Source organism: Coregonus lavaretus (genome assembly GCF_964263955.1).
Source record: "Coregonus lavaretus genome assembly, chromosome: 24".
NCBI classification, from domain to species: Eukaryota; Metazoa; Chordata; class Actinopteri; order Salmoniformes; family Salmonidae; genus Coregonus; species Coregonus lavaretus.
The window spans coordinates 26,984,541-27,007,578 of record NC_140011.1 but is presented as its reverse complement, the minus strand read 5'-3'; the positions used below and the strand labels follow the sequence as shown (position 1 = coordinate 27,007,578).

Below are 23,038 nucleotides of genomic sequence, written 5' to 3'. Positions count from 1 at the left end.
CGCCCCATTGAATAGGTCTAAGCCCCAGGTTTCTGAGAGTAGGATTCAAAGGTCAATAGGTCAGAAGCTTGGGGAGTCAGGGGTGTACGTCAACATAAACAAAAACGTCTGTGTATAAAAGGTTGGGGGTTCAGGTGACGAGGTATGTGCCTCAGGCTGACACAGCCATCAAAGTCCCCACGTTGAGACAAAGCCCCAATGTGTGTGTGTGTGTGTGTGTGTGTGTGTGTGTGTGTGTGTGTGTGTGTTATCCTGGGTTGAGTCAGGAGACCTCCAGTCAAATGGCCAGCAGTGACAATTAAAATAGCTGAGCGGCTTTAGCTCCCTACCCCATGGAGAGCTGCAGGGACAAAGAGCAGCTTTCACTCAGCCATTATCAGGTCACACAGTGTGACTTGTGTCACCAACTGTCAAAACACCCGTCCACTGATGCCCAGAGACACAACAGTCACTGATAGGAAGTGGCATGTGGTTTATGGCAGGGCCAAAACATATTTTCAAAGCAGTTTGGCTCTGACTTTCATAGGCAACAAACTTCTACAAGGGCCAAAGGCTTGGTCTGTCTGTCCTCAATCAGAAGTACATTTTGAGGTGAAAAGCCCATCAAAAGTCTGAAATTATTTTTGTGAGTGGGGAGTTCTGAACAAATGGTTACCCCAATACAATGGTCAAATGAAAAATCATCCACTTCAGGAAAACAAGCTATTTTTGAGCCAAACATCCTGCTTATAATTCTAGGCACCACATCGCCGTGTCACGTTCGTTCATAGACGGGTCAGACCAAGGTAGACCCAAACAACATACCTTACACGGAACAAGATCCCACAACTAACTAGTGCCAAAAGGCTGCCTAAGTATGGTCCCCAATCAGAGACAACGAGCGACAGCTGCCTCTGATTGGGAACCACACCGGCCAACATAGATATAGACCTACTAGACTTTAAACATAGATCTACACCACATAGAACATACACACCCTGACTCAACAAATAAGAGTCCCCAGAGTCAGGGCGTGACAGTACCCCCCCCCCCCCAAAGGTGCGGACTCCGACCACACAACCTTTACTTAACAGGGTAGGGGCCGGGTGGGCATTCCGCCTCGGTGGCGGATCCGGCTCCGGCTCCGGGCGTGACAAACACCTATTCTCCGCCTCCCTGTTGCGCCCCTGGTCTGGTCTGGACCTCGGCGCGCTGCTTCCCCTCTCCTTCCTCCCACTATACTCCAAGCCCTGTCTGGACCCTGGTGTGGGAGACCCCGAACCTGGAGAGGGGCTGACGTCTGGGTCTGGACTGGAGCCGCTGACCGGATCTGGACTAGACCCCGGTGGAGCGGACTGCTCTGGCTCCGGAGTGGAGCAGCTGACCGGAGCTGGATCAGGCACCGGTGGAGCGGACTGCTCTGGCTCCGGAGTGGAGCAGCTGACCGGAGCTGGATCAGGCACCGGCGGAGCGGACTGCTCTGGCTCCGGAGTGGAACAGCTGACCGGAACTGGATCAGGCACCGGTGGAGCGGACTGCTCTGGCTCCGGAGTGGAGCAGCTGACTGGTGCCGGACCAGGCACCGGTGGAACGGGCACGGGCCGTGCCGGACTGGACAAACGCACCACTGGTCTGGTGCGAGGAGCAGGCACGGGCCGGACCGGACTGGTGACGCTCACCACTGGTTTGGTGCGAGGAGCAGGAACAGGCCGGGCCGGCGACGCGCACCACTGGCTTGGTGCGAGGAGCAGGAACAGGCCGGGCTGGTGACGCGCACCACTGGCTTGGTGCGAGGAGCAGGTCGGGCCGTACTGGGAACACGCACCACTGCCTTAGTGCGGGGAGCAGGCCGGACTGGACTGGCGACACGCACCACTTGCTTGGTGCGAGGAGCGGGACTGGGTTCCTTTATTAACCCCCGCTCCTTCTGCTGTCTAACCAGCTCCTCTCGCCGTGCCTCTACACTTTCCTTCTCCCTTTTAGCCTCCTGTAGCGCCTCACTCTGACCGAATAACTCCTGCTCCCTCTGAACCAATAGCCCCCGTAACATGGTGGCCTCCTCTCCTAACCTGCAGATTCGCCCTTCCACGGCCTCCTGCTGCCTCGTCATCCACCCCGTGTGCCCCCCCAAAAAATGTTCTTGGGGTTGCCTCTCGGGTCTCCGTCGTCGGCACGGTTGGCGCCGTTTCTCCTCTCCTACCTGGGCATCAACCTTCATCGCCTCCCGATAACGGACGGCCTCCTCCTCAGTAATTCTCCCCCAACCGAGGAGGACATCTACTAAAGTTACCTCCCGTTGAATCCTCGGCGTTTGCTCCTTCTGGGCACGCTGCTTGGCATTAGGTGTGGTGGGATCTTCTGTCACGTTCGTTCATAGACGGGTCAGACCAAGGCGCAGCGTGATATGCATACATGTTTATTATACCGAATAAACACAACGACAAAACAACAAACTAAACGAAACGTGAAGTCCAAGGTAGACCCAAACAACATACCTTACACGGAACAAGATCCCACAACTTACTAGTGCCAAAAGGCTGCCTAAGTATGGTCCCCAATCAGAGACAACAAGCGACAGCTGCCTCTGACTGGGAACCACACCGGCCAACATAGATCTAGACCTACTAGACTTTAAACATAGATCTACACCACATAGAACATACACACCCTGACTCAACAAATAAGAGTCCCCAGAGTCAGGGCGTGACACTCCGTTGCATAAACTTTTTTGATTGAAACCTGAGAGGGTTCAAATGTCAAGAGTGGGCACATTTTGATGACATCATACAACGGGTTTTACTTCATATACAGGCTCCATAGCAACTGCCGGTACTTTGTCTGAGTTAGGAGACCTCATTGACTTGTGTAGATACTAACTGACTTATAAGTCATTACTCTCTATGCAGACACTAACAGAATGAGATGTGTAGATAGTTTGTATCATAGAAAAGACACTGGAAAGTGCAAAGGGGAGACAAATGTTTCAATTGTCTGCCAGTGCTGATATAGGCCTAGTGCTTTCTGTAGAATCTTGGTATGATGACATCACTGTCTAATCGATCAGTGGTCTTGTAGTCTCTCTACAATTACCAATGTCAGCCAGACTGGTTTCATTCTATTCACTCCTCTCCAAACACAATGGCATCCAGTGCAAGTACAGTTCAAGCTTCTTCTTTAACACATGACCTATCCCTCTTCATCTACCGCCAGCGGAACAGGTGGGAAACCGACAAACCAAATAGCTTCTAGCATCAATATTTAACACAAATTACAGTACTAGATTGCCTTTTGTTTACAACCATGGCCACTAGGGAAATACCCATAGTCGATGTAGGTGCCAGCAGAGGTATTCCACAGCTCTTTGACCCAGTGCTGTGTCTGTTTGTAGTGGTCCAGGGAGACACACGCGCACCCACACAGTGGTGGCCCAAGGAGACAGACTGAGTCTAACAGCCTGAGGGAGATGCTTCAGAAGGCCATGTCTGAATAAAAAGCTTCTTAATTTAAAGACAATTCCCCAGTCAGGCCGAGGCATTTATAGAACAGGTATTCACACAATCTGTCTCGCTATTACACTCATTCCATTAGACAAACACAAATGTTAGCACACCCATTCATTCTCTCCATAAGCAAGCATTCTCATCTCCTATCTCACACACACGCGCACACACACACACACACACAAACTCCCTCCTAGGAGAGAGCCAGTGTCAATCACTGGGAATGGGAAAACTACAAAGCAGATCGAAGCTGAGCAGCTGGCATGGTTACTGAGGCTTCCTGGTTCCAGTGACATATGGGGTGTATTTCTTCATGCCAAATCCTCCCCAAATCAATTTCCTCTTTATTTAAAAAGCAAAGCTTCCATTCTCTCATCACTGTATGGGAGCAGGGATCCAGAGAGCCGGAATGAAATCCTCCTCCTCTAATAAACACGCAAGGTCACAACATTACACTGGAAACAATGTAAATGATACGATACTATGAGCAATGTTATGGGAAGTTGATACCCGACTTCTGAAAAGAAAGCTGTTCCTTTCGAGCGCATGCTAGATAGTAACGACCAAAAGATGATCTCTGTGATGATGTCATCAGCATTCTGCATCTCTTCTCAGAAGAGTAACTACTCTGATTGGAGCATATGGACTGGTAGTTTTCGGGGAGGAGGGGGGAGTGGAGATTTCCGGACACATTCCAATAAGTGAGCCATACAATTCAGTGCCTGTGTGCCGTGTCAGCTATTCTTCAAAAAACTTACATCAAAAGAATCTCACTTATGTGAAGCCAGTTCAATTCCATCCCAGCTTTTTACTGTAGTTCTTTAACAGCCATCAGAGCAGTTTGGGTTATTATTCAAATATAAAAATCCTACAAAAGGAACATTTGCATACCAGAGAGGTCTTAACCACAGGCGCAGAAAAGAGGAAGGGGAAAGAGGAACCATTTACACAGTGTTTCTCAAATGATGGGTCATGATCAGAGATCCATTGCAGCTGGCTTATGGACAGAAATATTATAACAATTTGTAAGGCTTTAGATTGGGTGGTGGTGGTACCCACAGCATTACAGCAATGTTCTTCGCATGGGACTTTGAATGGTAAGCTTATGTGAAGGTAAAAGGTGAGTTTACAATACAAATGAAGAATATGAATCTATGTGAATATACTGTATGTACGTCTATGGTCCGGTAGAGTACCTGTGCTTTGGCCAGTCTCTTCTCCAGCAGCTCTCTTTCTCTCTCCGTCTCCACCAGCCGCTTGTTCAGCTCCACCACGTCCCCCTTACACGAGGCCAGGGCTGTCAGCTGGAGCTACAGAGAATGGGGAGAGGGTTAGAACCATAAACACACACATTCATGCATGGACCCATATATACACATACATATACACACACACACACATATATATACACACACATACATACACACACATACATACATACATATACATATACACATATATATATACACATATATATATATATATATATATATATACACACACACACACACATACATACATGCATACATACATATACAGTTGAAGTCGGAAGTTTACATACACCTTAGCCAAATATATTTATACTCAGTTTTTCACAATTCCTGACATTTAATCCCAGTAAAAATTCCCTGTCTTAGGTCAGTTAGGATCACCACTTTATTTTAAGAATGTGAAATGTCAGAATAATAGTAGAGAGAATTATTTCTTTCAGCTTTTATTTCTTTCATCACATTCCCAGTGGGTCAGAAGTTTACATACACTCAAATTAGTTTTTGGTAGCATTGCCTTTAAATTGTTTAACTTGGGTCAAACGTTTTGGGAGCCTTCCACAAGCTTCCCACAATAAGTTGGGTGAATTTTGGCCCATTCCTCCTGACAGAGCTGGTGCAACGGAGTCAGGTTTGTAGGCCTCCTTGCTCGCACACGACTTTTCAGTTCTGCCCACAAATGTTCTATAGGAATGAGGTCAGGGCTTTGTGATGGCCACTCCAATACCTTGACTTGGTTGTCCTTAAGCCATTTTGCCACAACTTAGGAAGTATGCTTGGGGTCATTGTCCATTTGGAAGACCCATTTGCGACCAAGCTTTAACTTCCTGACTGATGTCTTGAGATGTTGCTTCCACATAATTTTCCTTCCTCATGAAAGCCATGACGTCATTTTCTGGAATTTTCAAACTGTTTAAAGTCACTTAGTCAACTTAGTTTATGTAAACTTCTGACCCACTGGAATTGTGATACAGTGAATTATAAGTTAAATAATCTGTCTGTAAACAACTGTTGGAAAAATTACTTGTGTCATGCACAAAGTAGATGTCCGAACCGACTTGCCAAAACGATAGTTTGTTAACAAGAAATGTGTGGAGTGGTTGAAAAATGAGTTTTAATGACTCCAACCTTAGTGTATGTAAACTTCCGACTTCAACTGTACTAGATTACAACAGATACAGAGAGTACAAAGAACACACACTCCTTGCTCTCATACACACAGTCCCGACCTCCACACTCTCCAGGGAAGGGTTTAAGCCCTGAAACAGAACAGAGAGAGCGCTAACACTTTAGCATTTGGAACATGCAGACTTTCACTTGGGTGGGCCGAGGTGTCAAATCAAATCAAATTTTATTTGTCACATGCGCCGAATACAACAGGTGTAGACAGTGAAATGTACATGTGGGTAGTTAACGCACACACAAGCCCGTTCAGCTGTCTGAGGACTCACACATTTCATACACACACACTCCTCTATTCAGTTAGCCTGCTCACAGTCATTCTTTAAGCTGTATGCATTTCTAATGCCAAAAATCGACTTAGGCCAACATTTTCCATGGAAAAATATGACCCAGCTTTTTAAATCGTAGATTAAGACTGACACAATAAACTAAAAAACTGCAGTCATGCTTTCTCATATCGAGGAGAAAGTCTCACACAAAATATATGCCCAGGGGCATTTGAAAACTCTTGATTTTGCAACTGCACTTGAAGAAACATTCAAAGTTCTTTAAAGTTTCTGTATTGATTGACCTTCATGTCTTAAAATAATGATGGACTGTCGTTTCTCTTTGCTTGTTTGAGCTGTTCTTGCCATAATATGGACTTGTTCTTTTACCAAATAGGGCTTTCTTCCGGTGCAGCTCAGTTTTCACCTCATTTTGTGGGTAGTGTGCACATAGCCTGTCTTCTCTTGAGAGCCAGGTCTGCCTACGGTGACCTTTCTCAATAGCAAGGCTATGCTCACTGAGTCTGTACATAGTCAAAGTTTTCCTTAATTTTGTTCAGTCACAGTAGTCAGGTATTCTGCCACTTTTTTTCTTGTGACGAGTACTGAGGATACGAAGAGGCATGACGCAGAAATCAACAATGTAAAGGTTTACTTAACACTGAGCAAGAGAACAACAAGGAGCGAGTACACGACAAGACACTAACAATCACACACAACACAACACTGAACAGTCCAGGGCTATATAGGGGTGGTGATGAGATGATGAGGTGCAGGTGCGCTGGAGGTGATTAGGGTGTGTTGGGTTTCTTTTCCGGTGTTGCCGAGGTGGTGCGCTCAGACCGGTGGCTCAGTAGACCGGCGAATCAGAGCGCCGGAGGGGAGCATGATTTGGTTGGGTCTAATTGTGTTGCTGTCCTGGGGCTCTGTGTTTGTGAACAGAGCCCCAGCACCAGCTTGCTTAGGGGACTCTTCTCCAGGTTCATCTCTCTGTAGCTGATGGCTCTGTTATTGAAGGTTTGGGAATTGCTTCCTTTTAGGTGGTTGTAGAATTTAACGGCTCTTTTCTGGATTTTGATAATTAGCGGGTATCGGCCTAATTCTGCTCTGCATGCATTATTTGGTGTTTTATGTTGTACACAGAGGATATTTTTGCAGAATTCTGCATGCAGAGTCTCAATTTGATGTTTGTCCCATTTTGTGAATTTTTGGTTGGTGAGCGTATCCCAGACCTCACAATCATAAAGGGCAATGGGTTCTATAACTGATTCAAGTATTTTAGACAGATCCTAATTGGTACGTAAAATGTTATGTTCCTTTTGAATGACGTAGAAGGCCCTTCTTGCCTTCTCTCAGATCGTTCACAGCTTTGTAGCTTTCACGTGCCGTATAGTTTTTTGTGTGCCCTAAGGCAACGGTGTCTAGATGGAATTTGTATGTGGTCCTGGCAACTGGACATTTTTTGGGACACCATTATTTTTGTCTTACTGAGATTTACTGTCAGGACCGAGATCTGACAGAATCTGTGCAAAAGATCTAGGTGCTGCTGTAGGCCCTGCTTGGTTGGGGACAGAAGCACCAGATCATCAGCAAACAGAAGACATTTGACTTCAGATTATAGTAGGATGAGGCAGAGTGCTGCAGACTGTTCTAGTGCCCTAGAACAGTCTGCAGCACTCTTGACAGTGCATTCGGAAAGTATTCAGACCCCTTGACTTTTCCACATTTTATGTTACAGCCTTATTGTAAAATGTATTACATTATTTTTTTCCCTCATCAATCTACACACAACACCCCATAATGACAAAGCGAAAACAGGTTTTTAGAAAATTTGGCAAATCTATTCAAAATAAAAAACAGAAATACCTTATTTAAATAAGTATTCAGACCCTTTGCTATGAGACTCGAAATTGAGCTCAGGTGCATCTGTTTCCATTGATCATCCTTGAGATGTTTCTACAACTTGATTGGAGTCCACCTGTGGTGAATTCAATTGTTTGGACATGATTTGGAAAGGCACACACCTATCTATATAAAGGTCCCAAAGCTGACAGTGTACACTACCAGTCAAACGTTTGGACACACCTACTCATTCAAGGGATTTTCTTTATTTTTACTATTTTTTACATTGTAGAATAATAGTGAAGACATCAAACCTCTGAAATAACACATATGGAATCATGTAGTAACCAAAAAAGTGTTAAACAAATAGCCACCCTTTGCCTTGATGACAGCTTTGCACACTCTTGGCATTCTCTCAACCAGCTTCATGGAGGTAATCACCTGGAATAGCATTTCAATTAACAGGTGTGCCTTCTTAAAAATGTAATTTGTGGAATTTCTTTCCTTCTTCATGTGTTTGACCCAATCAGTTGTGTTGTGGCAAGGTAGGGGGAGTACACAGAAGATGGTCTTTTACCAAATAGGGCTAAGTCCATATTATGGCAAGAACAGCTCAAATAAGCAAAAAGAAACAACAGTCCATCATTGCTTTAAGACATCAAGGTCAGTCAATATGGAAAATGTCAAGAACTTTGAAAGTTTCTTCAAGTGCAGTCGCAAAAAACATCTAGCGCTATGATGAAACTGGCTCTCATGAGGACCGCCACAGGAATGGAAGACCTGAAATAGCTGTGCAGCTAAATAACTTCTTAAAATTAAGCACATTAAACCGCTTTACAAGGGGTTTAGAGGCTAACTGGCATACATAAGCAGCGCGTGAGTTTCAAGTTTGGCATTACATGCATAATCGCATTTGCGGTCACTTTTGATAATGGTGTTTTCCCGCTAATGGAACATTCACGCTTATAGCCTACTGCCATGTGTGCATTGCTGCGCTTATAATGTGAAGAAATAGCCTAATAGTTTATAAACATTTAAGCTAAATGTTCTGATCTGTTGCGTCAGCCACATTGCGTAAAAAATGTTTTTTGACGCTAGTGGTTGTATTCATTTGGGATCTATTGCATCCCACAACTGTCCCAGACTATGTTTGGAATATTTATTTCTCGCACAGAATAGGTCGACTTTTGTTCAATGGGGGATAGGAGATTGACATAGGCTAGTGCTTTTGCTGTTCGTTAGGCCTACTCATCTTGTTGGCTGATGAAAAGTAAATGTGGACAGTTCTTCCAATATCTACAATATGCACCTCGGAATTGGATAAGGACGCGCGCAGTTGCGTCCCCGATGTGTTGGACTTCACTTGTAGCCTGTGAGAAAGACCCGATCACGTGATGGAGAGCCGTGTGAGTGAGAGGTGCTTAGGAGTGTGCAGCACTCAGGGAGAAGGGCACAACGGCCACAAAAGGCATGGATTTTATTAGGGTACATTACGGCCACAAAGGGGATGCCGCCGTGAAATTCGAGGCATTATCAAGTGCTTGTCAAATTGTGAATGAGAGACTAATGAAGTGTGTACAGCCTGCGCAAAAAACAAAGCAGAGCTCATGTCTTTCAAGCAACTTTTTTAAAATCATCATTAGAGTCGCATCATGCAGCCTTACAATGTATTAAAAATCTAAACATATAGCCCAACGTTTGTACAACAACTAAAGTTACATTAATAACTCTAAATTAAGCATATAAGAGTACCTATCTCTTTGTTAACCGCTCAACACAGAATAGCCGCATGTGCGCACTCCCTCAAATCGTTTGGAGAAAATATGTATATTTATATTACTTTGTTCAATTGTATTCTTCATCCTATAAAATAATGCCACGGAATTCTAAGCAAATCTTGTCTGCTAAATGAACTAGTGTAGCCCACAGCCATTTGGCATAGCCAGATCAGGACCTAACATAAGGACAACTCCGAGTATGCTATTCTGTTCTTCTGAAATAGACTAAATTTTTTTCATATCATGCTTCTTTAGACCTGTCTAAAATAAATAATGGATTTATTGTGAAGGTGTAAGCTATATTACATGGATTTATTAGACTTTTTTTTAATGTAGATGTTCCAAAACGTCTGCATCAGTGGCTTATAGGCCAGAAGATGCTAAATGTGTTTATGTTAATTAATGGTAAATTACCGTGAGACCGACAGTTATTTGCTTGACAATCACCGGCTGACGAAATTTTGTTTCCGCCACAGCCCTACTTATGTAAATGTAATATTTCCTTTTTTAGATTTGTAATACATTTGCAAAAATGTCAAAAAACCTATTTTTGCTTTGTCATTATGGGTTATTGTGTGTAGATTGATGAGGGGGGAAAACTATTGAGAAATGTGTGTTTTTGCCAATTTTATCCACACACTTGTTGTTTGTGTACATGGATTTTATAATGTCGTATGTTTTTCCCCCAACACCGCTTTCCGTCAATTTGTATAGCAGACCCTCATGCCAAATTGAGTCAAAAGCTTTTTTGAAATCAACAAAGCATGACAAGACTTTGCCTTTGTCTCTACATCTCTCTCTCTCTTCTCCTAGCCATTTCCTAGCCATTTCAGCTTCCAGGGGCAAGTTCTCTCATGGGAAAAATAATAGAGCCCCATGATGCACTTCCATTATCTATTTTGAGTGGGTGGGAGGGAATGGGGATGGGAGGGACGGAGAAGGGATGGAGGGGGGTTCTACAGATGCCACTCCCGGGAATCCAGAGGTGTCCTTTTCAGATGGAGGGCAATCCTCTAACATCTCCATCTGTGCCACTTGGCGTGTCCATGTCAACCTTACACACCATCCTTTAAATAGCCTAAAGCATGACTCAAAGCATGACCCTTTCAGTCTATTAGAACTTCCCAGCAAGATGCATGGTAGAGATACATTATCAATACTGGACAATGGAAATGTCATATCTAGCCTAAACTAGCAATTAAATGCAAGACTATGTGCTATATATCAGGTATCTGAATTGAGTCATCTGAAAGCTACGTACTCATTGACCTTAAAGGTTGTCCCCAATCTGTGTCTGTGAGCTATTAACTGAAGATAAAGGTCTGGTTGCCTCTGTCACCATTGTAAAAATGAGAAGACCTACAGTACAGGGGATTTTGTACTCTAGGGCCTACGGCTTTTGACTGAAACCTCAAGGTAAACCCAAGCTATACAAGTCAAACACTATGGTAGTGAGTAGGATGTTTGTACTGTGTACACTGTACCAAGAGTAGAAATATGTACTAATAAGGGCAACATTGTACATTAGCCATCATTAAGGCAGAATGAAGCCAGTACAAGCTTTATCCAGCCTAGCTATGCAGCCTATTTATCTCATAGCTACCCTTCCTCAGGCCAGAGGAAAAACCGTCAACCAACGGAACAATGAATTGCCCTCTCAGGGTGCGCAAACAGACGCTCCAACAGAGGCTGGAAGCAATCTCTCTCACCTCGCCACCTGGCACCAAAGATAGTTTGGTGCGTCACATGTGGAGGGAAGTCGACGTGATTAATTGATCTAATTTGTGTTATGGCCAGAAAAATGAGACAAATGGATCACACGGGAACTCTTCAATGCTAAGGCTAATTTAATACATTAGAGCCAGGCCTTGTGTTATACATTTTCTTTTGCCAAAGCTGCAGCATTCCGCAGAGTTCTTTTCAGGGCAAGTGGAAAAACGTGGTCTTGCCGGCTGCTGGCAAAATGCTAATGCTGAAGCTTTTCTGTATTGAGATTCACTGCTCTCCTGATTGTACTCAGATATAGGGTCAGTTTTCCCATTGACAATCACAGCCTTAACAGTTAGGACCAGGGGTTTCAAACATGCAGTTCGAGAGTCATTTATGCCCCCACTTATGCTCCCAATTGAATTGGGATAGAACAATTCATTCAACAGCACCTAGTGCATTATACATTACAGACTGACCCGGTGAAAGCTATGATCCCTTATTGATGTCATTTGTTAAATCCACTTCAAATCAGTGTAGATGAAGGGGAGGAGGTTAAATAATGATTTTAAGCCTTGAGACATTCAGAGGGTCAATGGGCAAGACAAGATTTAAGTGTCTTTGAACGGAGTATGGTAGTAGGTGCCAGGCGCACCTGTTTGTGTCAAGAACTGCAACGCTGCTGGGGTTTTCACACTCAACAGTTTCCCGTGTGTATCAAGAATGGTCCACCACCCAAAGGACATCCAGCCAACTTGACAACTGTGGGAAGCATTGGAGTCAACATGGGCCAGCATCCCTGTGGAACATTTTCAACACCTTGTAGAGTCCATGCCCCAACAAACTGAGGCTGTTCTGAGGGCAAAAGGGAAGGGTGCAACTCCATATTCGGACGGTGTTCCTATACGGTACATTCGAAAAGTATTCAGACCCCTTGACTTTTTCCACATTTTTTCCCCACATCAATCTACACACAATACCCCATAATGACAAAGCAAAAACAGGTTTTTAGAAATATTTGCACATTTATTAAAAATAAAAAACGGAAATATCACATTTACATAAGTATTCAGACCCTTTACTTAGTACTTTGTTGAAGCACCTTTGGCAGCGATTACAGCCCCAAGTCTTCTTTGGTATGACGCTACAAGCTTGGCACAGCTGTATTTGGGGAGTTTCTCCCATTCTTCTCTGCAGATCCTCTCAAGCTCTGTCAGGTTGGATAGGGAGCGATGCTGCACAGCTATTTTCAGGTCTCTCCAGAGATGTTCGATCGGGTTCAAGTCCGGGCTCTAGCTGGGCCACTCAAGCACATTCAGAGACCTGTCCCGAAGCCACTCCTGTGTTGTCTTGGCTGTGTGCTTAGGGTTGCTGTCCTGTTGGAAGGTGAACCTTCACCCCAGTCTGAGGTCCTGAGCGCTCTGGAGCAGGTTTTCATCAAGGATCTCTGTACTTTGCTCCGTTCACCTTTCCCTCGATCCTGGCTAGTCTCCCAGTCCCTGCCGCTGAAAAACATCCGCACAGCATGATTCTGCCACCACCATGCTTCACCTTAGGGATGGTGCCAGGTTTGCTCCAGACGTGACGCTTGGCATTCAGGCAAAAGAGTTCAATCTTGGTTTCATCAGACCAGAGAATCTTGTTTCTCATGGTCTGAGAGTCTTTAGGTGCCTTTTGGCAAACTCCAAGCAAGCTGTCATGTGCCTTTAACTGAGGAGTGGCTTCCGTCTGGCCACTCTACCATAAAGGCCTGATTGGTGGAGTGCTGCAGAGATGGTTGTCCTTCTGGAAGGTTCTCCCATCTCCACAGAGGAACTCTAGAGCTCTGTCAGAGTGACCATCGGGTTCTTGGTCACCTCCTGACCAAGGCCCTTCTCCCCAGATTGCTCAGTTTGGCCGGGTGGCCAGCTCTAGGAAGAGTCTTGGTGATTCCAAACTTCTTCCATTTAAGAATGATGGAGGCCACTGTGTTCTTAAAGACCTTCAATGCTGCAGAAATGTTTTGGTACCCTTCCCCAGATCTGTGCCTCGATACAGTCCTGTCTCGGAGCTCTACGTACAATTCCTTCGACCTCATGGCTTGGTTTTTACTCTGACATGCACAGTCAACTGTGAGACCTTCATATAGACAGGTGTGTGTGCGCGCCTTTCCAAATCATGTCCAATCAATTGAATTTACCACAGGTGGACTCCAAGTTGTAGAAACATCTCAAGGATGATCAATGGAAACAGGATGCACCTGAGCTCAATTTAGAATCTCATAGCAAAGTGTCTGTATACTTAAGTAAATAAGGTATGTTTTTTTCTGGTTTCTGTTTTTTATTTTTCTGGTACATTTTCACTGTCATTATAGGGTATTGTGTGTAGACTGCTGAGGATTTTTTTTATTAATCCATTTTAGAATAAGGCTGTAACATAACAATGTGGAAAAAGTCAAGGGGTCTGAATACTTTCCGAAGGCACTGTAATGTTTGGTATACTCAGTTTAGGTAAACTGTGGTGTAGGGTTGCAAAATTCCAGGAAGAATTGTTTTGTTTTTCCCCAGTATATGGCCTCCTGACAACTGCCTTTATAGGCATGGGCCCTTAGTCAAATTAACTTAACTTTAAATGCAGAGGGGTGTCTAGTAGGTTAACATACATCTGCAACCCTGTGCATGTGACTAAATACAAATCTAATCTACAAAACCCTACCTGGGATCCAATGGCTTTGCTGAGGTATTTCTCATTATGGTATGCGTCTGTTTGACATTCTGACAGCCTATATTCACAAACATCATATTTACTTTGATGAAATGTCCGGATGCCACATGGGAAGTGGCCTTCCCTCCTTTCGGCATTCTACCCATACGTCACTTGTCATTTCTCCGGGATTATAATTACCTTAAAAGCATTGGAATTTCCGGAGAAACCCACACACGCCACCCCTCCGACCCTCAATGCCCCCACCCCCATCTAGGCACACAGGACTCTCACAACGACATTGTTGTACTGTATCCCTAGGAATGCTTTGTATACGAACATACATTTTCAATAAATTGTTGCTTACCATGACAGCTAGGCTACATTTGCCGTGTTGGGAGTGGGATGGCATGACATCTCACATAGAAAAATAATGTATAGAGAAACTTTATGTTTGCACCACAGGTGACAGCATAAACACCAGGAATGGCTGTAGAGTGAATCCCTAAATGAGATTTGAAAGTGTAACATGGAGCCCAGGGAGAGCTAGCTCCATGCTGATACACACTAACAGACCCATTAGCTTATGAAAATGCTAATGGTTAACATGGCTACTCAAATAGAGCCCCACAATGGAGGAGTCATAATACCCATAAAACCCAGCGGTAAAACAGAGAAATGGTTCAAATAGTTTTCCACCCTTCATTTTTCCCATAGGGGATTTTAGAAACACTTAAACTAAGGGCTGTGTTTCGTGTAGGCTTACCCTTGCGTGACATTTTGATAACCATGTAAATCTCTCTCGGACAAGGTGACTATTATTAATATATTCAGCTCTTTTTACTCTCAGATTCGAAAATGCTAATTAGCATTAAAGTAAACGTCATGCAAAACTACAAATCCCTGCAAGCTCCTGCACGTCATCTCTAGCTGACACATTTGCTAACATGTATTATATCAATTTAAAACTTGCACAAGACAGTTCACAGAGTTGTCCATTTAAATAAATGTAGCCAATTTATTCATTACTACATTTAACTAACATTAGATAGTTAATCCAGAGATTCTTACCTTTGCCTCGATTTGACAGCATCGTCCACATCATCATGACATTTGTAGTTTTTTATGATAGCCACATTAGCAGCTAATTAGAGTTATATTTTTGGGGGGGGGGTAAAAACAGGCAAATATATTGATAAAAGTCACCTTGTCCTAGAGAGATTTACACGGTTATCAAAACGTCACGCCAGGGTAAGCCTACACGAAACGCAGCCCTTATTTTAAGTGTTTCAAAAAAAAAAATGGGAAAAATGAATGGTTGAAAAATGATTGAACCATTTCCCTGTTTGACCGCTAGGTTGTGTGTATTTTGACTCATACTGTGGTACTCTATAAACCAAAGTGGTGCCTGAGAAATACATACCAGTGAATAAGATGGGTACACAGTCACCTTGACCTTGTGGTGCAACCATAATGGAAAAAGCGTTGGGAGCACTTTCATATACACTACATGACCAAAAGTATGTGGACACCTGCTCGTCTAATATCTCATTCCAAAATCATGGGCATTAATATGGAGTTTGTCCCCACTTTGCTGCTATAATAGCCTCCACTCTTCTGGGAAAGCTTTCCACTAGATGTTGGACCATTCAGCCACAAGAGCATTATTGAGGTCGGCACGATGTTGGGCGATTAGGCCTGGCTCGCAGTCGGCGTTCCAATTCATCCCAAAGGTGTTCGATGGGGTTGAGGTCAGGGCTCTGTGCAGGCCAGTCAAGTTCTTCCACACCGATCTCAACAAAACATTTCTGTATGGACCTTCGTGCACGGGGGCATTGTCATGCTGAAACAGGAAAGGGCCTTCTCAAAACTGTTGCCACAAAGTTGGAAGCACAGAATCGTCTAGAATGTAATTTTATGCTGTAGCGTTAAGATTTCCCTTCACTGGAACTATGGGACCTACCCCGAACCATGAAAAACAGCCCCAGACCATTATTCCTCCTCCACCAAACTTTACAGTTGGCACCATGCATTCGGGCAGGTAGCGTTCTCCTGGTATCCGCCAAACCCAGATTTGTCAGACTGCCAGATGGTGAAGCGTGATTCCTCACTCCAGAGAACGCGTTTCCACTGCTCCCGAGTCCAATGGCGGCGAGCTTTACACCACTCCAGCCGACGCTTGGCATTGCGCATGGTGATCTTAGGCTTGTGTGCGGCCACGGAAACCCATTTCATGATGGTCCCAACGAAAAGTTATTGTGGTGACGTTGCTTCCAGAGGCAGTTTGGAACTCGGTAGTGAGTGTTCCAAAACGAGGACAGACGATTTTTACACACTACACGCTTCAGCACTTGGCGGTCCCGCTCTGTGAGCTTGTGTGGCCTACCACTTCGCGGCTGAGCCGTTGTTGCTCCTAGACATTTCTGCTTCACAATAACAGCACTTACAGTTGACTGAGGCAGCTCTAGCAGGGCAGAAATTTGACGAACTGACTTGTTGGAAAGGTGGCACCTACGACGGTGCCTCATTGAAAGTCACTGAGCTCTTCAGTAAGGCCATTCTACTGCCAATGTTTGTCTATGGCGATTGCATGGCTGTGTGCTCGATTTTATACACCTGTCAGCAACGGTGTGGCTGAAGTAGTCAAAACCACTAATTTGAAGGGGTGTCCACATACTTTTGTATATATAGTGTAGCATATACAGGTAACAGCCAAAATAAAGGAAACACCAACATAAAGTGTCTTAATAGGGCGTTAGGCCACCACGAGCCACCAGAACAGCTTCAATGTGCCTTGGCATAGATTCTACAAGTGTCTGGAACTTTATTGGAGGGATGCGACACCATTCTTCCACGAGAAATTCCATAATATGGTGTAATTTGTTGATGGTGGTGGAAAATGCTGTCTCAGGCGCCGCTCCAGAATCTCCCATGAGTGTTCAGTTGGGTTGAGATCTGGGGACTGAGACACACACACACACCCACCCACCCACCCTTTAAACCCCCTATGCTCATTTGAGACCCCTCTTTCAAAGTCACTGAGATCTCTTCTTCTAGCCATGGTAGCCAAAATAATGGGCAACTGGGCATTTTTATACATGAACCCAAGCATGATGGGATGTTAATTGCTTAATTAACTCAGGATCCACACCTGTGTGGAAGCACCTGCTTTCAATATACTTTGTATCCCTCATTTACTCAAATATTTCCTTTATTTTGGCAGTTACATGTACACTGAGTGTACAAAACATGCTCTTTCCATGACAAAATGACCAGGTGAATCTAGGTGAAAGCTATGATCCCTTATTGAGGTCACTTGTTAAATCCACTTCAAATCAGTCTAGATGAAGGGGAGGAGACAGGTTAAAGAAAGATTTTTAAGCCTCGAGACAATAGAGACATGGATTGTTTATGTATGCCATTCAGAGGGTGAATGGGCAAGATAAAAGATTGAAGTACCTTTGAACGGGGTATGGTAATAGGTGCCAGGCGCACTGGTTTGAGTGTGTCAAGAACTGTTTCCCATGTGTATCAAGAATGGTCCACCACCCAAGACATCCAGCCAACTTGACACAACTGTGGGAAGCATTGAGTCAACATGGGCCCACATCCCTGTGGAACGCTTTCGACACCTTGTAGAGTCCATGCCGCGACAAATTGAGGCTGTTCTGAGGGTAAAAGAGGTTGCAACTAAATATTAGGAAGCTGTTCCAAATCTTTTGTACACTCAGTGTATATTTGGATATTAAAATACACAATAATGCCAATATTTGTGGTATTTCAGAAATTTGTTTGCTGTCCGATGTATCTATACTCTATTATTCAAAAGCCTTGTTGACAGGTTAGTTCATGAATTATAGCATTATTGTGTTACAGAAATAGCAAACACAGATAAACGCTTTTAGAAGTATTGTCCTTTTATGAAGGATAACCTCTGAAGGGGGATAAGGAAGGAATCGGTGACATCCTACAGGATAAATCTGGTGCGCAACCAATAACAGGCCATGTCCTAGGGACAAAGACAGAGACAGGAAATAATCATCTTCATTACCATTCACACAAAGCCCTCCTCATTTAGCCTGTATAATAGGAAACAAAATCCAGCTTGTGTAGCTTAACGGTGCCGTAAAATAGAATGATCACTGCAGCGGTTATTAGACGACTGAGCTTAACAAAAAAAAACGCTTCCATTAAAAACATGAAAGAAAAACATTTGTTCGACAAAGTACGGCAATAAAACAACTGATGGGCTGAATAAATGAAAACCAAGGTAGACTGGTCAAGAAAACAAAGTATGTGTCTACGAAACCTCTTTAAGGGAAACACTCAACCTAACCTAACGCACCACCACTTGTAAGAGACAAGGCAAACGAAACGTGCTTCTTGGATCTGACGGAATGTTTTTCTTTTTATGACATTACCCTACTATCAAACTCCAGCTCCCACCCGAAAATGTTTTCACCTCCACCCACTGTCACCCCTCTGAGCGTCTGTGCCCCCTCCCTACATACACCTGCAGGCTCCTCAGCCGTGATTACCCACATGGTTGGCTGACAGGCATGAACAAACTCACCTTTCATCAACACACACAGCCAGCTGTGGAGAAGCCTCATGCAGCCCTCCTCTCCCTCTCACCCTTTCCTGGCCTCTCTTCCCAAATCCTCTTGTTTGTTTCTCTTCTCTAAAGAGGGCCTCCCCTCAGTCTTCTCATTTGCGTTGCTGCTCAATCTTCTCTTCTCTGAAACTACTCTTTACCAGTCTTCCCTCCTTTCCACGCTTTGCTCCTCTGTCTCTACTTACTTCCTAAGTCTCGCCTCATCCTCTTCTCTTGTCAAAGTCTCTTTGTTCCCCTCCTCTCTTTGCTCCTCTTTTCTCCTTACCGGTGCTCCCCCTCTCCCCCTGACCAAGGCGCTCTGTGTGTGTTTCTCCTCCAGGCTGTAGCTCGTCTTCATCTCCTGCTCAGAGGTAACACACGGTCCGCCCAGCATGCCATTATGTTTCCACCAACAGAACTACACTACCACTGGAGAACAATAGCCTCAGGGTTCACCCTCCTAAAACTACAATATAAGCGCTCTCCCTGTGGTGGAGTTCTGTCCTCTGTGGAGGCTTTACTGTGTGAGTTCCCCCTGAAACAAGGAGCTGCTCTGCTCTCCTCTATGTGTTTTTTCCCCTTTTGTTGTTAGCGTCGCCCTTTCCTTCCTGTCCTACTGGGGGGTGTTAGTCGCAGTGTTGGGGCCTTCGCTGTTAGTCAGTGCAGCTACCTGCTATTGTACTGAGCACTGGTCAGAAAACGAACGGTCCCTGGCGCTCTACAAGACTTCTAACCCCCTCCCTCCCTTCCCCTCCACAGAGCGAAGGCAACAAAAACTGAAACCTGACACACAGCGTGAAGACAGGAATGCGGAATCAGAGCTGGTGTGTGTGCGTGTGCATGCATGCGTGTGTGTGGATAAAGCGGTAGAGAGAGATTAGTGAAGTTGACAGGACAGGCTGTGTCCAGGGTGAAAGGTCAGGAGTGAGTGGCCATGACCTGGAACTCCTACTGGACACAGCAGACACACAGTCTGGACAGAGACTGGTCCAAACACACCAAGACAGTCGTGAAGAGGGCACAACAAAGCCTATTCCCCCTCAGGAGACTGAAAAGATTTGGCATGGGTCCTCAGATCCTCAAAAAGTTATACAGCTGCACCATTGAGAGCATCCTGACTGGTTGCATCACCGCCTGGTATGGCAACTGCAATGCCTCCGACCACAAGGCACTACAGAGGGTAGTGCGTAAGGCCCAGTACATCACTGGGGCCAAGCTTCCTGCCATCCAGGACCTCTATACCAGGTGGTGTCAGATGAAGGCCCTAACAATTGTCAAAGACTCCAGCCACCCTAATCATAGACTGTTCTCTCTGCTACTGCATGGCAAGCGGTACCGGAGCGCCAAGTCTAGGTCCAAAAGGCTTCTTAACAGCGTCTACCCCCAAGCCATAAGACTCCTGAACAGCTAATCATGGCTACCCGGACTATTTGCATTGCCCCCCCACCCCACCCCAACCCCCTCTTTTACGCTGCTGCTACTCTTAATTATTTATGCATAGTCACTTTAACTCTACCCACATGTACATATTACCTCAATTACCTCGACTAACTGGTGTCCCCGCACATTGACTCTGTACCGGTACCCCCTGTATATAGCCTCCCTACTGTTATTTTACTGCTGCTCTTTAATTATTTGATTTTTTTCAACAACAAAAAATTACTTATCTATTTTTACTTAACATTTTTTTTCTTCTTAAAAACTACATTGTTGGTTAAGGGCTTGTAAGTAAGCTTTTCACTTTAAGGTCTACACTTGTTGTATTTGGCAAATACAATTTGATTTGATATGGTTTGAGACCTCTTCCTGAGACCATATATTCCAGGAACTAGCAGTGAAGCCTCCACCTTGAAAACAAGTACTTCACTTCATCAATGTACATAAAGTGCTGAAACACTTATTCCTCCCACAACAAAACAACAAATACCTCAAGGTAATACTTTGCCTGCCCCCCCCCCAGCAAAACCTCTCTCAGTGCAAAGTATACAAACAAAGTACTGCATTCCTCTCATGAGAAAACAACAAATAGCACAAGGAGACACTTACACATCCTGTTTCCCCTACTTTTACATAAAGTCTAGCAGTAGATTTATAACGGCATAATGTATGGCATATCCTCATTCTGCTAAAGGCCAATTAAGGCTAATATGAATAGTAGCCTTGTTGCCTGAACACTGTTAGATCTAACAGGGAAATTAGCTGTTGGTTCACACAAAGAGGGCAATGATCATTCAGATCTCTAGGGGAAAACACAGAGGTACTGTAAGTGTTCTGTGCTCATAGTCATACCAGAATATACCTGTATTTCAACATGATACAGTGCAAAACAAAAGCCTCATTCATGTACAGACACTTGTCTGGAAACGCTGAAGACACAATCACACTAATGAAAAAACCAAGACAATGGACATCTTGACTGACTGTTTCAAAATGACAGCCTTCAAACCATAGATCGGTGGTGGACTAAAACTAATTTTAGTCCTGTCCGAATCTGCCATGTCAGCAATTTGTACATGGCAGGAGAGTAACAATTCCAGCCAGAATAACCTACAGCTTTTTGGCAAACTCCAAGGCCCTCTGATAATACTAGTCCCGTGCGAATCGACATCCCTGTGTTTTGAGAGAAATGTCTGAGTTTGACAGGTGTTGCTCACGGTTTGCGCAAGAAAACAATAACGGATTCGATAAATTGAACGAAGCGCTGCGCAAAGCCTATATATGAAGGGCCTACATGTATAAACTTTCACAGTGAATGCTTTTGTTCATATGTTTTGTGTGTATGACTTGATTATTGCCACATGCATCAGTAAACAATATTGCGCCTATTTAATGTAACCCTTGTTGTTAATAGATCGCAAAGCAGCATACAACTGACCTAAACGTTTGCAAATGATAAGTTCACTTTCGCATCCATAGCCTTAAAACGCATCAAGTGCACTGTTTAGCTCACATCTGAATGCATTTAGGACATCTACTGCGGATCACTAAAATATCCTAATGATTATGATCACACTTCCTCAATTCAAATATTATGGCGACACTGTACCAAAGATGGTTTGGTATGGTTAAGCAACTTGGGAACCAAGTTCGAGTTATCAGTTTAGCCCTGTTATCGCCTTAACTTGAAATATCTTCACGCATAGAAAAAAACCTCCAGGCTTCCGTCATAACTGTCAATTTATTGGAAAAAATGAAAGAATTACAGGGGGCAGTTTGGAAAAAAACGAAACCCGTCCGAATCTTCCTCTGGAATTAGGACATTCTGGGGTAATAATTACATAACCAACGTTCTCTAGTAATACTAGTCCCATGCAAATAGGGCTTAGCCTAATTGTCTAAGAAAATTGAGGAGAGAGCAAACCAACTTAATTAGGTCTATAATCAATAGCCTAGCTGTTAAATGTGCCTGGCTTTATAAATTACCCATATAAATGTATATCTACAGAAATAAGATCGATCTTGCTTCTGTTGCCTGTTTGAGTGTTTGTTTAATAGCCTACTGATACCGTGAGCACCAACCATCATGCAAACGGAAAAATGTCAGATAAAGCAATTTCACAGATTTGGCTGTTCTTTGCTACGCTGTAATAAAGGCTTTCCAATTTGTTTTCGTTAGAACAGACTTGTATTGCTTATAATTTATTTAGTGTTGTTTACACTGTTCCAAACAGGCAGAATTTTTTTTTGTAATCTAACAGCATCTGTTTGTCACACTTAATATGCACGCAGCTCTCGCTCCTATACCCTCCTTTTTATTGATCTTCTTATTGTTGTTATTACAATTACTATTATGATCATCATTATAATAATAAGTAACGTTGTTATCATTAGCAGCCTCGTATAACCACCATTGAGTTGTAGGCCTAAGAGCTCATCCCATTTAGTCTTAATACCGTAACTTACTTAGGCCTATATTTCAATATATAGGCTACTGTATCAATCAATCAACCATTCATTCATTCATTCATTCATTCATGCCATCACACAGAATAAAAGACATTCATGCATTGAAATGCAATCAAGCATTTTAGTTTTTAAATTAAATAACAAAGGGAGCTTTGAATACCTAGCCTAAACAATAAATAAACCGCAATTCACGAATGCATGCAACTGTTTTTAGTCTGCTGTAATAAAGGGTTCTTTTTTTTCTCATAAGAACAGACTCTCTGGTACACTTATTTATTTCAAAATCAAATCAAATTTTATTTGCCACATGTGCCTAATACAACAGGTGTAGACC

At 43.8% G+C, this 23,038-nt stretch overlaps 1 protein-coding gene across 2 annotated transcripts in view; it reads right to left on the bottom strand.

Annotated features, from left to right (window-relative positions):
- Nucleotides 1–23,038, bottom strand: part of mcc (MCC regulator of WNT signaling pathway) — a 115,643-nt gene that overhangs the window by 67,296 nt on the left and 25,309 nt on the right. For both annotated transcript variants that reach the window (XM_084140295.1, XM_084140296.1), the window contains exon 4: nucleotides 4,676–4,789. In XM_084140295.1, the coding sequence (XP_083996421.1) occupies nucleotides 4,676–4,789 (114 nt within the window). The remainder of the gene's footprint in view (nucleotides 1–4,675; nucleotides 4,790–23,038) is intronic.